The 16,187-nt window shown below is 33.4% G+C and overlaps 1 protein-coding gene and 1 pseudogene across 7 annotated transcripts in view; both read left to right on the plus strand.

Annotated features, from left to right (window-relative positions):
• The window catches only part of Klhl5 (kelch like family member 5), a 76,597-nt gene that overhangs the window by 29,577 nt on the left and 30,833 nt on the right, over nt 1-16,187 (plus strand). For all 7 annotated transcript variants that reach the window (XM_076863853.2, XM_076863847.2, XM_076863850.2 and 4 more), the window contains 4 exons: nt 2,221-2,403; nt 5,706-5,842; nt 6,389-6,585; nt 11,739-11,951. In XM_076863853.2, the coding sequence (XP_076719968.1) occupies nt 2,261-2,403; nt 5,706-5,842; nt 6,389-6,585; nt 11,739-11,951 (690 nt within the window). In that variant the 5' untranslated portion in view covers nt 2,221-2,260. The remainder of the gene's footprint in view (nt 1-2,220; nt 2,404-5,705; nt 5,843-6,388; nt 6,586-11,738; nt 11,952-16,187) is intronic.
• On the plus strand, nt 8,975-9,378 carry LOC143406373 (small ribosomal subunit protein uS8 pseudogene; annotated as a pseudogene).

A 16,187-nucleotide genomic window follows, 5' to 3' on the forward strand; every position in this document is an offset into this window, starting at 1 on the left:
CATCTCAAACCTTGTGACAGTCTCAGAGAGGAAGGGATTGAATGTGAATGTTTCCCAGATTGTCCTAATTTCTTTCAGGTTCTAAACAAAACACTCTGAAAATTCTTGGCAAGAAAGAATTGTTCTCTTTTATTGATTGGGCTTATACCAACATCAGTTTTAGCCTGTAATAACTTAGTATAGTATTATGAAGTTTTTTCAGTCTTTCAAAATTTAGCATTAATTAGTGTTTGTATTTGGTTGATCACAATTCACTCAGAAAACATTTCCCCAATTCAATGCTTAGTCATTACTGATAACATGAAATATAAGAAATGTAAAATATAGGAACCATAAGAAACAAGTACCTGATTTATTTACTTGACTGGGTGATTAAAATAATTTATGACTTACAAAAATTTAAAATTATAATTTTATCTCATTCTCAGATTATTAATACTCTTATAGTTATTTATTGGTACTTTCTCAATATAAAACTTCATTTTACTAAAAAAGCATTTTAAATCTTCAAGTTATTATTATCAAACCACCATTATTTATTTTTCCCTAGATTTTAAAAATATTTCTACTCTGCATTTATATAAATAACTTGTAATTCTACATTCTTCATTCCAAATTTAAAATGATGATGTTCTTAAGTGGAAGTTTGAGTACGTACTTTACTGGATCATACCAATAACATTCATAGTATATAACACATACTTCTAGATCATATGTATTATCCTCTAATGGTCTGCACTCATGTGTGTTGGGGATCAAATCCAGGGCCTCACACATGCTAAGCACATGTTCTACCACTGAGCTACAACCCCAATCTCCCAAGAGTATTTTTTAGTGCCTGTACTAAAAACTGCATTGCACTGGGAGGATTTAGGCAGCAATGTTTATTATAGAGTACTGTAAACTTCAGAAATAGATAAATCTCAGTCCAGTGTTTTTGTGAGTATAATCTGAATGTTCTTGCTTGAGTACCCTTTCGTTTATTTGACCTCTTTTACCTAAGTCCTCAGTCTTCTCCATTCAACCCATGGATAGGGAAAGTACAGGAAAACCATACCTGCTCTCAACCACCTTAGCTAAGGTGAACTATATGAAGTAACAGTTTATTTCTGTCATAAAGCCACCTTTTCTCCAAAAGAGGCTGCAAAATGTCATGTAGTCATATTCCCAGGAAAAAAGGAAAAAAGATTTCAGTAAACACAACAAAGGCTTTGCAACGACCTTGTCTCTGCCATGAAAAACTCCATTACTTTTGACAAGACACTCAATTTCCTTCAATTCTCTTTACTTTAGAAAGTAAGAAATCCAACGACTTTCTCTTTTTTTGATGACATTATTAGATGCTTTTATTAAGAAAATTCTCTTAAAATATGGTGAGGCTTGATTCAATAAAACATTCATCAGAATCACAAGTTTCTTTTAAGATCTGATCAGAAATGAGAATTAAATTATGGCACAGTCAGTGGCTTTTAGTGAATTGCATAACCAACAGATATTGATGACTTGATTTAAATGATGTTGGAGAGTGGATGGGGGTAGAGAATGTGGATTCAGATTCCCTTCCTAGTCCTAAACAGTTCACTACCCATCAGTAAATCAGATAAAAACATAGAACTCATACCTCTTCAAACTATAATTTGGAAATTTCAAATCATTTTTTGAACATGTGGAATCAGGCCTTCAGGTTATTTTAATCTAATTCAGCTTACTTAATATACATTTATAGGTTACCTGGGCTTTTAAGGACTGGTCAGAGAATCAAAGGAATTATTTATAACTTTTATGACAGTGTGTTTTATAAATTAACTGTGGCACATAACTCCTTTTTAAAGAAAAGATGACTTGGACTTATATTTCCAAAACAGTTTAATTGCTTTCTTGCCTTCAAAGATAGGAAGAGTGATCAGTTACATCTTCAAATATAATGTTAGGAACCCAGCTGTCAATATGAATATAGCTTGGCTCTTCCTATGCAGAGATGTTAGTTTTTAAAAATGAGACCTCATAAATAGGTACTACAAAGAGTATGTGTAGCTATTAATTAACAGATGTCACATTCACTCATAGTAACTTGAGCTATCATTGATTTTAAAAATTAATAGATTAAAATTGATAGCATTGATTTGTTTTATTACATTTGAAGTATTTAAAAGGATGTAATAGGAAAGATCTTTTTAAGTGATAGTGATATTTTAAAATGTGCATTTTCTTTCTTTTCAGGACTTCTAATAGTAGTCAGACATTATCATCCTGCCATACTATGGAGCCATGTTCATCAGATGAATTTTTTCAAGCCCTTAATCATGCTGAGCAAACATTTAAAAAAATGGAAAACTATTTGAGACATAAACAGTTATGTGATGTAATTTTAGTTGCTGGTGATCGCAGAATTCCAGCTCACAGGTAATTGTTTTCTAATTTGTATGTGTGAAATATTTCCTAGGTAATTTTGTTATGTATGGCGAGGTAACATACTCCATTTGACCATTATGCTTTTGAAAAGGGGTAGATCTCATGGGACTTCCACAAAGAAAACAGTGCATATAGAAATTATTATACATTGAATGATCCTAAAAGGCTCATTTTCCCTTTTTAGAAGCAAAAAAAAAAAAAAAAAAAAAAAAAAAAAGCTGGCCTTAGACAAGTCAATATTGTCTGGTATAGATTTCAGCTACTACAAACAGCTTTCTTCCACATTTATTAAAAACTTTCAGTAAATTCAGGGGTAAATTAGAGTTTATGGGTATTTAGGAAAAAGAAAAACTGGTAGAATAGAGTTGCTAGAAGTGTTAACAATTGTTAAGTTTTTTTGTTTGTTTTTAGTATTGTGGGTTGAACCCAGGGCCTTATGCATGCTAAGCATGTGCTATACCACTGAGCTACACACCTGGCTCCCTAACAGTTTTTAAAAAACTACGTGTATCCTAACTTCTGTTTACTGATCTCTTATGAAATATGAAAATGGGGCGGGGGGCAGGAGCCTTTAACAAATGATAAATCATTTCATTTTCTTCTGGTAATTTCATATTCATTCAATTGTTCATTGTTGATCATCACTGTGATCCCAAATGATTTTTTATGCCCTTCAAAACTAATTAACAAACACTCTGTTCCAAAGAGTTTTTTTAAAAAAATCTTCCAAAATAGAAGTAAAACAAGAATGGGCTTTGTCTTATAGTTGTCAATTTGTGTACATTTATTGAGCTAATACTATTTACTAGTGACAGAGCATCCTATTAAGAGCATGAGTTTATGCTCATATTAAAGATATTTCAATCTGATTTCATGGAGGTATCTCAAAGTCTGTAGTATTTCCTGAACTGAACACATTACCAGATTATCTGACATACTCATGTTAGCCATCTCACTTACAGGAGCCTCCTAACTGGTATCTCTGCTTAACAACTTTATGCTACATTGTTTTCAACACAGCCATTTGAGTGATCCTCTAAAATGGAACTCAGATCCAGTCACTCTGACCAAACCTCTCAATGATTCATGTTACTGAGTATGAAAGAAAGCCAAGGTACATTTAGTGACCTGTGTGACCCAGCCTGCCATTTCCTAAGGTTCAGTGCCACTGCTCTCCTTGCTCACTCTACAAGAACCACACTAATAGCTCTATAATTTCTTGTATGTGCCAGTAATGACACTTCTGTCTTTGGACTTTTGTATTGGCTGCACCTTCTACCCAAATACTGTTCATAGATACTGTGACTAAGTAGCTTATTAGGTTATTTTTAAAAATGATAAACAGAAAATAACTTCCTCAAAGTCTTTGCCCAAATATCACCTTCCAGTGAGAGCGACTGTTAAACTTACCATATATTCTCCATTTGTCTTTACGCTACTTTCCCCCCATAGTACTTATCACCGCCTTTTTGTTTTACTATCACATATGGTGCCACTGTTCATTGTTTCTCTCATTTACTTCTAAAATGTAAGACTACATAAAGAAAAGTCTTTTTTTCTGTCTGGTGTACTGATATATCTCAAGTATCTAGAAGAGCACTCATTAATTGTTAGGTGCACATCAGTATTTGTTCAGCAAATGACTGAATGAATAGGTAATTCTATGAAGAAGGAATCTGAATGGCTAGTAAATATTTGAAAATATCTGCACCAGTTATTAGTCAGGGGAATGAAAATTAAAACAGCAAGATTGTATATTTAAAATTGTGCAGATGACCAAAAATTTTAACATCTGACAATATTATGGAGAAACATTAGCTCTTATACAATACTAGTCGGGGTCTAAATTGGTACAGTACCTTAAGAGAGTCATTTGGCAAACCTTATAACTCAGTTCAGTTCTAAGGAAGCAGAAGAATGGAATTAGAGAGGGACACAAAGGGAACTTCATCAATAATTTGTATCATTATTTTTACTTCTTTAAAAAATGGGTAAAGGGCCAGGTGCAGGAGTGCATAACTATAATCCCAGTGGCTCAGGAGACTAAGGCAAGAGAATGGCGAGTTCAAAGCCAGCCTTAGCAACTAGTCAAGACCCTAAGCAACTTAGCAAGACCCTGATTCAAAATAAAATATAAGGCCTCAGTGGTAGAGTGCTCGTCTAGCACATGTAAGGCCCTGGGTTCAATCCTCAGCACCCATAAAAATAAATAAATAAAGATATTGTGTCCAACTACAACTAAAAAATAAATTTTTTTTTTTAAATAAAATATATAAAAAAGAGTGGGGATATGGCTCAATGGTTAAGCACCCCTGGGTTCAATACCTAATACCAAAAATAAAAAAGAATAAAGGGACTAGAGTTGTGGCTCTGTGGTAAAGAGCTTGCCTCCCCAGTGCAAAGCTCTGGGTTTGGTCCCCAGGACTGCAAAAAACAAAATAAATAAATATAATGTAAATCTGTGTAAGCATGCTCACATAAAAACATCTTCAAGACATGTAATCAAGTGAAAAAAATGCATGTTTCAAAAATACATATATTTGTAACTACTTTTATTTTTATTGACTTGTCAAAAATCTTGCTGAGTCACAGCTACTCAGGAGGCTAAGGTAGGATTGCCAGTTAAAGATAAGCCTGGGCAACTTGGCAAGACACTGTCCCAAAATAAAATTTAACAATGGCACTTGCCTAGCATGTAAAAGACTCTGGTTTCAATCCCCAGAACCACCACCCCCTCCAAAAAAAAAAATCCACAGAAACAGGCCATATGTTATTATGTATTATAACAAAATATTATAGTTTCATAGTACTAATACATAAGTATTATAATAATATAGGTACAATGTGTTATGATAATAAAAGTGTTATAAAAGTTAAAAATAACTTGCTAAAACCATTTTTAACTGTTTCCTATATATTCATTCCTTCTACTATTAAATTTTTTTAAAGATAGCTTAGGTTATTTTAAAAAATGATAAAAAGTAACATTTTTTTTTTTTTTGTATATGTAGTTGATTTAATGCTGTGGGCTTGTGGCTTGTTTTCTGGATGTTATAAAGTTGTATTTGAGTGGTAAGCAGGTAAATCATTTACTTCAGCAGAAAATTTTCATAATGGTAATTTATTATTCAAAGGAAGGAAGTAGAGCATAAAGCAATTTGTCAAACTTAAAATGCATTTCCCAGTACCATGTACTTTCTATGGGTAACAAATTTTTTGAAAAAGATGATGAAGCATTTATTAAAGAACATCAAATTTAATATGCTCATTGATTTTTTTTTCCTAATCCTCAGATTGGTGCTCTCCTCTGTCTCTGATTATTTTGCTGCCATGTTTACTAATGATGTCAGAGAAGCAAGACAAGAAGAAATAAAAATGGAAGGTGTAGAACCAAACTCGTTGTGGTCCTTGATTCAGTATGCATATACAGGTAATAAGTCTGAAAATGTAAATAAAACCCCTTAATTTTGTGTTATATTATTAGATTCCAGATTTCCAGACTCATTAAAATATGTCTGGCTAACAGTTAATTCTGCTATTGTCATTACCATCTTGATAATACCTCACATAGGTTAAAAATCTCCATGTTAAAACCTTTAAAGTAGTTATCATAATGAAGCTTTTGAATGGTATTTTAAAATATTAATATAATAATTAGATGGATTATGTAATTAGTGAAAAATTTGCACTTAAAATTGGAGAGTTATATAGAACTGATGTTACAAACATGTCATTTTAGAAATTCTGAAAATAAGACATTAGTTTTTCTTTTTATTTTTTAATAGAGGTCACAAAGAGCTAATAATTTTCTCCCACATTCAATACTTTTTATTTTATTTTTAAATGTTTTACATTTTCTAGGTTTGTAATACATGTAATGAGCTCTTATTTCGAAATATTACTACTAACATCAATTATTTTATAAAATAAGATTCATGTATTTCCCTAGTTAATGGAATTTCTTTTTATCATTAAGGCCGCCTTGAATTAAAAGAAGATAATATTGAATGCCTGTTATCTACAGCTTGCCTTCTTCAGCTTTCACAGGTTGTGGAAGCATGCTGTAAGTTTTTAATGAAACAGCTTCACCCGTCCAACTGTCTTGGAATCCGTTCTTTTGCTGATGCCCAGGGTTGTACAGATTTGCATAAAGTGGCTCACAATTACACTATGGTATGTATTTGAAGAGCAGGCAGGCATATCCTCTTTGCCTTATTCCTTATTGTTGAAGGCTAATTTACATATTGGCTTTGTCATGAGTCTTGAGGTTCAGGTTCATGGTCTAGCATGTCATATTTTCATTGAATTTTGAGGAGAAAACACCAAGTAATATTTTTGGATGGAGGAGCCAGGCCCTAAGTTAATATAATCACTAAGAAGCAGAGTGGTGTCCTAGTTCTATTTCATTCAATATTTTCAGATCTGCTGCTTTTTAAAGTAAGACTTTCCCAAACATTTTACTTTATAGCACATGGATGCATTTCAGAATTGTCCACATATTCACTGCCAGAAATCAGTGATAGTGATTATAATGTATTGGGACAGTACTGATATAAATGATGAGAAGATGAATAGGACACTTTTTAAGAATGAATCTGATTACTTACAAGAAGTGTTTTTGTTTATTTGTTTGTTTATTTGGTTTTGGTACTCAGAATTGAACCCACAGTTGCTTTACCACTGAGCTACATTCCTAAGTTCTCACTAAGTTACTTAGAGTCTCACTAAGTTGCTGAGGCTGGCTTGAACTTTCAATCCTCCTGCTTCAACCTCCCAAGCCTCAGGATTACGGGCATACACCACTGCACCCAACTAACAAGAAGTGTTTATAGACTTGATTTAAATGCTTCAGTTAGAGCAATTGACTTCTAAGAGAAGAAATAATGTGAATATTTATATACATGTATGCAGCTATCCACATTACTAATTTTATCAGCCTTTAGGAAATGCCATTTTGTCTACCCTCTCCTCCATCCTTCATGCTTCCATTGAGTTGTTTGTTTTGTGTAGAGATCGGCATTGCTTTAGGAAGCTTCCATTAGAGATACAGAGATTTGGAGAAATAAGAATAGGTTATTTTTAACCTATTGGGAAGATTCAGTCTACCTATTTCATAAGCTTGATGTGAAAAAGCATTAAATGTTAATAAAAGTTTAACACTCAAAACTAGTAATTGGCCCATCATCTCCCCAGTCAGAAAAAGATGCCATCATCACATGGTCATCATCATCACATGGTCATCATCATCATTTAGGTTTACTCGTTCAACGTAGTAGGGGTTTATGTGAGGAAACAAAAGCTTTCATAGAAAACCACAGTGTTTATGATTGGTTTTTCTCCCTGTGGTTGTAATCACTTCTCAGGAATATTTCTTGTTTATGATCGTCACAGGGCCTCAAGTAAAAAAATAAGAGATTGCACAATAGGACAATAATATACAGACTTAGCATGGTGGTAGGCTAATGTTTTTTAAATTAAGTCTTTTGAAAAATTTCCTGCTCAGTCTTTATCCTTCTTTTTGATTTCTCATTTTAACCTTATACCTGCAGGTTCAAATAACTTTTATGACAAGATTAATATAAATAAATGAAATACAGCTGGATTTTTTCTTCCTAATAAGTTTATAATTTAATATCTCTTTCCTAGGAGAGTTTTATTCAGATGAAAACATTTGTATGCATTTAGGTCACTTTTTTTGTTTACATTAGAGATGTGATTGCTGCTTTAAGGCTTAGACATAAATTAAATTTGAATTACCTGGATGTTTTTAAAATTTTCATAGCCAGTTATTTGTGGTAAATTTTTTTCTCAAGGTCATTATTTAACATTACTTAGTTTCAGCAGAGACATGAAATGGAATTCTAATAACAATAAGTAACTTAGAGGCAGATTGTCTGATTTGAATTGTTGCTATGGGAACTGAATAAAAATGTATAGCAAAATTCAATCTTCAATTTAAATAAATCCCTCAGTAATTTTATTTACTTAAAAACTATTCCAAAGGGGGAAAGAGCATAATGCTAGCAAGTATTTGGTAGCATGATATTTGTATCATAAAATGGATTTAAAATATGAAGTAAGCATAATGTATGCTAGTGAAATCAGCCAGTAATTCATAGGTGGACTGGCCATGTTCCCTAGTGTGGCACAGGCACAAGGAGAAAAGGATAAGCATCTCCTTCTCAGAATCCGGGGCCTGGAAACTTTTGTTCTACTTCTGACTGCCATTAAACAGGACCTGGAGCAGACTATTTAATGTCTAGAAGAAGTTTGACTAGTTAGTTCATTACAACTATTTAATATCATTATTGATTTGGAAAAACAAATGTAAATATTTAATTTAAAAATATTAAATTTTGTTTATCAATCTACAAAACTTATAAAAACACTGAATTCTGCCAACAAAAAGAGCTGCTTTAAAACAAAATTTATACTTTTGAAAAGCACTTTGTGTTTAAAATTGAGTTCAGTAGTATTTCATAATTTGTTGAAAAACTCAGGTTTTCACTTGATATAAATTATTCAAAAATGCTTCTTTCCGCCATCTTTTCGTGCCACCATAATGGTGCACATGAATGTCCTGGCTGATGCTCTCAAGAGCATCAATAATGTCGAAAAGAGAGGCAAACGCCAGGTCCTTGTTAGGCTGAGCTTCAGAGTCATCATCTGGTTTCTACATGTGATGATGAAACATGGTTACATTGGTGAATTGATGATCACAGAGCTGGGAAAATTGTTGTCAATCTCACAGGCAGGTTAAACAAGTGTGGAGTGATCAGCCCCAGATTTGATGTGCAGCTCAAAGACCTAGAAAAATGTCAGAATAATCTGCTCCCATCCTGTCAGTTTGGTTTCATTGTACTGACAATCTCAGATGGCATCATGGACCACAAAGAAGCAAGGTGAAAACACACAGGAGGAAAAATCCTGGAATTCTTTTCTAAGTATATAAAACATACACAATAAAATGCCTCAATAGAAAGAAATAAATAATATAAGAATGGAATTGGCAGTGTTCTGAAATATATGCATAAACAGTTTATCAAAACCTTATGTAATGTTCTTTTTCTCACTAATGAAAGGCAATTAATGCTATTTGTAAGTAGCAATAGTTACACTAATGTTATATAAATATGTTGATTATACTATACACCATACCTTTAAACAAATGGAAATGCATATTATTCTGATATCTTCAGAAATTCACATGATATTATGTAATTAATATTTTTACAGGTAGCTATGTTATCTTTTTATATATATATATATTTTTTTTTTCCAGTCATTGATGGACCTTTATTTAATTTAGTGATTTGTATGTGGTGCCGAGAATTGAACCCAGGGCCTCACACATGCCAGGCAAGTGCTCTACCACTGAGCCACCACCCCAGCCCCGCTATGTTATCTTTGCTCTTGAAATTTTTATTCCCATTTAGGCTATTTCCTACATTTTACTATTATCAGTAATAAAATAAAGAATCGATGTTATTGATTCATCTTTGTTTTACACTTACACAGTATTTATTAAGAATTAAACCGCAGGGCTGGGGTTGTGGCTCAGTAGTAGAGAGCTTGCCTAGCAAGCACTGGGTTCAATTCTCAGCATCACATATAAATAAAATAAAGGTCCACTGACAAAAAAAAAAAAAAAATATATATATATATATGTATATGTATATGTAGAGAGAATTAAACCACAAGTGAAATAACTGAGTTGAGAATTTTAGCATTCTTGCTGTTTTACAAAATTATTTTACAATGTCAGTATACAGTTGAGTAAGTACAGTTTGCTTGAAGCAATTCCAGCAATGAGATTATATTAAAAGCTATTTCTGAAAATGTTAATCAATCATTTAAAATAGATTAATTTGGGTATCTTTTAAAAAATCATGATGAATTGGGGCAACTGAATTAATTATTCATGAATGGTTTTCCTCTTAAGAATTTCTGCTGAAAGGGATGTCAACCCAAGATGTATTTTAGATAAGTACCTCAGTCAGATTATCACAGGCTAAATAGAAAATATGATTCTCATTCTTATATAGAAGATAGCTATTGATAGACCTTATCTGTAGCTCTAATTTAAACGGCCTTAGTAATTTTACTAAAACTCTGCATGCTGAGTCAGGGATAACACATTAAGAAGTATAAGAAAAACATTAAAGGACATATGTCTAACATTTGCATTTATATTTTTTCCTTTTTTTGCATTTATATTTGATGATATCTTATAACCTTTCAAATAGGTGAGTAAGTTTTCCTTCTCTCCAGATTATTTAGCACAATAATCTATAAAGTTTATCTCACACCTAAATGCATTTCTAGCTCCCATTTCAAATTATAGAGAGCTTGATTCTAGCCAGGATTGAATCACTTTCAGTCTAAGGTCCTTGTCCTACTACATTCTAGGTTAGCACTTTTGCTTTGGTTCTTTTTCCTATGAACCAAAATAACTTTGCATAAATCATATTAGATGAAATAAAAATTTTTGAAACAGACCTAAAGCTCTGGATGGTCTTATAAATAACATTAAAACAATCTTAATGGCTAATTTGGTTTTAGAATAAACTTGAAGACAAATACTCTTTAATCTAGAACAGTCCTGGGAAATCTGGCCAGCCTGGGCGGCATTTTTGAATAAGAGAAGTAACTTCACGCTCACCCAGGTAATTTGGCTTTACTATTACCTAAATTCTTCAGCAATCACAAATCCAAACTAATTCCTGATGATAGAGTATCATGCAGATCAATGTCTAATACCGGGTTTGTTTATTTGTTTCCTATTTTCCTTCAAAAAACTTGCAGATACTATTCCCTAACTTGGACAAAGCAATACCTAAATGTCACAGGTTCATTTTAAAAATGCTGTAAATGATATAAACCGTAATTTTTAAAATTTATGTTTAGCAACATAATGGTGACTTTTGTTTGTTTGGCTTGGTTGTTTTGTTTTGCTTTGTTTGCAGTACTAGAGATTGATCCCAAGGGTACTCTACCAGCTACCTCAACATGCCCAACGCTTTTTACTTATTTGTTTATTTTTTGAGGCAGGGTCTTGCTAAATTGTGGAGGCTGGCCTCAGACTGCCTGAGTCCTCCAAGTTGATGGGATTACATAGATGGGATTACATTCACTATTGCACCCAGCTCGTAATTTCAGTTTAAAAGTTTCTTTCTATTGTTTCTTTTTACAGTAAGTGGTGACACATTGTAAGGTCTAAAGTATAAATCATGTTTGGGTACCTAATACAAAAACTTGTAGTTTCTTTTAAATAAACTGTGATGGCCAGAGGAACCATATTACTTATTTGCTGTTTTTCTGTCCAGGAACATTTCATGGAAGTAATCAGAAACCAAGAATTTGTATTACTGCCAGCCAGTGAAATTGCAAAGCTCTTGGCCAGTGATGACATGAACATTCCAAATGAGGAGACAATATTGAATGCACTTCTTACTTGGGTCCGTCATGATTTGGAACAGAGACGGAAAGACCTCAGTAAACTTTTGGCTTATATTAGGCTACCTCTTCTTGCACCACAGGTAAATAATAAATACTTCTTTATAGGTTTTTTCTTTGCTTGTTCTATCAAATTTTTACATATATTCCTATAAAACATATAGGTGAAAAGATAATAAGCTAATAAGATTCTTCTTACCTAAGTTGCATCAATTAAAATTCTTGATTTTGAATTTATAATTTTGACTCAGTTACAAACCTATGTTACCAGTTGGAGGAGAATTAGTAACAAAAGAAACACTGGACTCTAAAAACCAGAAAATTTAGATTAGTTCATTTGCCTCACATTTATTAAGTATCCACTAAATACCTAAATTCTATCCATATGCAGATTAATTGAATTAATCTAAGATTAATAAGATATGAAGATAGTTCCATCTGTGACATTTTAAAATTCTGTGACTTGGCATATTCTCACACTACAGTTTCTTTGTCAAGTGGAGATAACATCCTTTCTGACCATCTCACAGGATTATTATGAGGGTCAGAAATGTGTTCTGTGAAATAGCATGTGCTATAAATAAGATTACCTTATTTGTATTAATCTTGAAAACGTATTCCTGTTGTTGTGAGTGAAAGTTACTCTTTATAACTACCTTACAGAGACAAAAATCAATGCTGATGCTTTATAAGAAAGACTTTCATCTTTTTAAGTGGGATATTGTATGAACATACAGTCATGAGACTACATGAATTGATGGCAATTCAGGAAAAATAACAATAAAAATATTTCTTATGAAATCAGATTTAAAGAAAGTAGTTAATTTTTTTTTGCTTCTACCTAGCAGAATTTCTTTTCTAGATGAAATAAAATCTGAAAAAAAATCTCATTAGATTTTGAAAAGAATCTGTGCAATTAAGTGAGACCTTTAGAATATCTATTATCCTGGATACTGACAGTCATGTCCATAAGTTGTTAAGAGTTGAAAGCACTTACAAGATCATTTAGTCCAACATCTGTGGTACAAATGAAGTAACAAACCAAAAAAGTAAGACTCTGTGTTCAAAATCACAAAGTGATTTCTGCCCTTCTGCACTGTGGTTTTATTTGTCTTTGCTCCTTGGCTATCATCACAGAGCTAATGAGAGGTAGAGGTGGGAGTCAAATCCAAATAAAGTTCTATGCCACTGAACAATTCTGCCTCTTGAACGCACCATGTGTAAGATTGCTGGGTGGAGGAAAGGATATCAGGTGGAGTAATAAATAGGTCCAAACTAAATCAAATTATAACATATATTATAAATAAATAAATATATATATATATATATATATATATATATATATATATATATATGTATAGAGAGAGAGATAAAGATTGTGATAATGGATGGAACATGAAAATAATAGGAGTAGCTCACCACAAGTGATGGTGGAGAAGCAGGGGATCTCTTTCCTAAAGTGAGCCACATAATCTGTACCATGAGTTAGCTACCAAAAGAGGGGCACAATACCCAGGGGAGATAGGAGATTGTACCTTGTTATGGAGTCATGAATGAATATATTATGTTCTGGAATCTGAAGCTAGTTCATATGGCTAGAGTATAGTGGGGTCGTGTCAAAATATGAGGTGGGAGAAGGATATGGACCAGATCATGAAGACCCTCTAGTCATGCCAAGGAATTTTAATTTTGTCCTAAAAGCAATGATGAAGCACTAAAGGAAATGACATAACTGATTTTATTTTGGAAAGATTGCTGCAAACACATTGCAGAGAGTGGATCCAGGGGGTCAAAACTAGAAACCCATTAGCAGGGTTTTTGGAGTTCAGCCAAGTGAAATAGGCACTTTGGCAGAGGAAGTAGAGAATTACCAGACTCAAGAGCTATCTAGAAGGTCAAGTTGACACAGCTTAATGACTCAATGGTAGAAATTAAGGAGGGCCCAAGATGATTCTGATTGGTGCAATAGGTTAGTAAAGATGCTGTCATTTGAATCAAGAAATACAGGATGAAGAGCTAATTTGGGGTATGGAGTGGGGAAGGAAGTGGGAGAATCATATTCCCAAAGCTTCTAAGTGCCTTTAATCCTCTTAAGAGTCTAAGGGAAAAAAAAATTGAAAACTACTTACTTAGGTTGTTGAAGCCAAAGCCAAGAGAACAACACAAGCCAAGAAGAACACAAGAGTGCTAGGGATGGAACCCGAGGAAACACTATTTTACTTGGCTAAGTAACTATAGAGTGCTATTAAAAACTGATTCCAAGTTCAAGAAGGAAATGTTAACATCAGAGAAGACAAAATAGGAGGAGAAATCCCCTGTCTTGCTGCAGTGGTTCTCCAGGTGATCCCCAGCAGAAGGAAGTTGACTCAGAACTTCCTGGGGACTTGTTTAGAAAGCAAATTATTAGGCCTCACCCCAAAACTAGTGAATATGAATCTCTGTGGGTGGGGCCAAGCAAACTGCGTAAGGAGCCTCCTGTGGGTTTGATGCACCTTCAAGTTTGAATACCAGTGTCCACTATTGTGAGGTGGAAGAAGTGAAGACATTGTGGGCATGTTGCCTTGTATACTGTAAACTGTTACTTTACCTTTTTGTGCAACATTTTTTGCTGAGGGGCCTGCCCTTCCAGCATTGACTATGGGGAGCTTGAGAGCACAGTGAAACCCCTCCAGAGACTGTTCAGAGAACTGGGTCTGCTTTATTGAGCAGCAAAAATAGCATTTTACAGTGGGTATGTGCCACTTTAAATATAACAGTCATGATAGGCCAGAGGTGATACACAACTTATCATAGGAGTTCAGACACCAAGAGTTCAGGAACTGCCACATAGGCTCACCTTGTACCAATAGGGGAATAACTTCTTGTCAAAGGAGCAAAGAAATGGTGTTTACCAGTGTTCTGGCAGCACTTTGTCCCAAAACACAGCGTTCTATGTTAGGACTTCCCTGCTGCACAATGAGCAAGATAAGCATTCCCCCCTGAGGGTCCAGAGTCAGGCCCACCAACAGTTTTTCTTTTCTACAGTGATAATACTAAATATGTTACAGTATTGTGACACTTAGAGATACTGGCAGTGGTTTATTTCCCTTGATAAAAATGAAGAGCAAGGCTGCAGAATTATTAAGTAGTAAAGTTTTGAGGTAGGAACTAAAATCATGCAAAAATGTTGAATTGTGTTGTGTTTTATTTTTAAAGGTAGGAAAATATGAGAGTTATTAAAATTATTTAAATAATAAATGACTGATATTTCTAAAATTCAGATTAGGTTTAGTAACCTAGAAAATTTTACTTTGAAATAGTTTTGTTCTCAATGATACCAACTAAATGAGGTTTTACTATACTAGATTAATATGAAGCAGTATTTGACCTAATGAAAGTGTTCTATTTACATTTAGTGTCTCCAACAGTAGATCTTTAAAATGATGTAAGAAATAATTTGTGTAACTGTAATCCTCTATCAAATGATCATTTTAGTGTGGCTTTAAAAAACCACAATAATCGAAAAGACAAGTGTTTATGGTCAGTTTATTTTACTTTTGCCTGGAGTGTTATTAAAAATGGATTCCAAATTCAAGAAGTAGAGACTGTGAATGTTGTCAGATGCGACAAAAACATTAGGAGATATATCTCCTCAGTATATATAGATACATTGATATATTATTTAAAAGATCTTAACATTGGAATTGTTAATGTTCCCAGTGGTAGCCTGAATTATAAGTATGTTGGTCTCTACTATTCTGTTCTCAGTTTTCATTATGTTTTTTACTTAAAATCTGAAATTTAAAATGAATTAGTATTATATTAATTCACAAGTTTTAGAAACCAAAACAATTTTTAAAAGTCTTCAGAATTCATAACTCATTCACATTCTATTTGAGTTGACAGTTTTAGAGAAATTCCACATGGTAATGTGGCAAGCCAAGTGTGAGAGTGAAGATAAAAATTTACAAAATGATAATGTTTCTCTTCTATTCCAAATGCTTTCATCTTAATAATTTGCCATTCTCTCATGGCAGAGAAACCACTTAGAAGAGTATGTGAGAATCTGTATTTTATAGTTCTGTCTTAGTGCCTTTTTTAGATACTGGGGATTGAACATTGGGGGGCTCGACTGTTAAGCTACATACACAGCCCTTTTGTTTTTTTATTTTGAGACAGAGTCTCACTAAGTTGCTGAAGTGGGCCTTGAATTAGCAATCCTCCTGTCTCAGCCTAAGAAACAAGTCTCATGGACTGGAACTGTGGCTTAGTGGTGGAGTGCTTGCCTAGCACATATGAGGCCCTCGGTTTGATCCTCAGCACCACATAAAAATAAATAA

This window comes from Callospermophilus lateralis, chromosome 8 (genome assembly GCF_048772815.1).
Source record: "Callospermophilus lateralis isolate mCalLat2 chromosome 8, mCalLat2.hap1, whole genome shotgun sequence".
NCBI lineage: Eukaryota > Metazoa > Chordata > Mammalia > Rodentia > Sciuridae > Callospermophilus > Callospermophilus lateralis.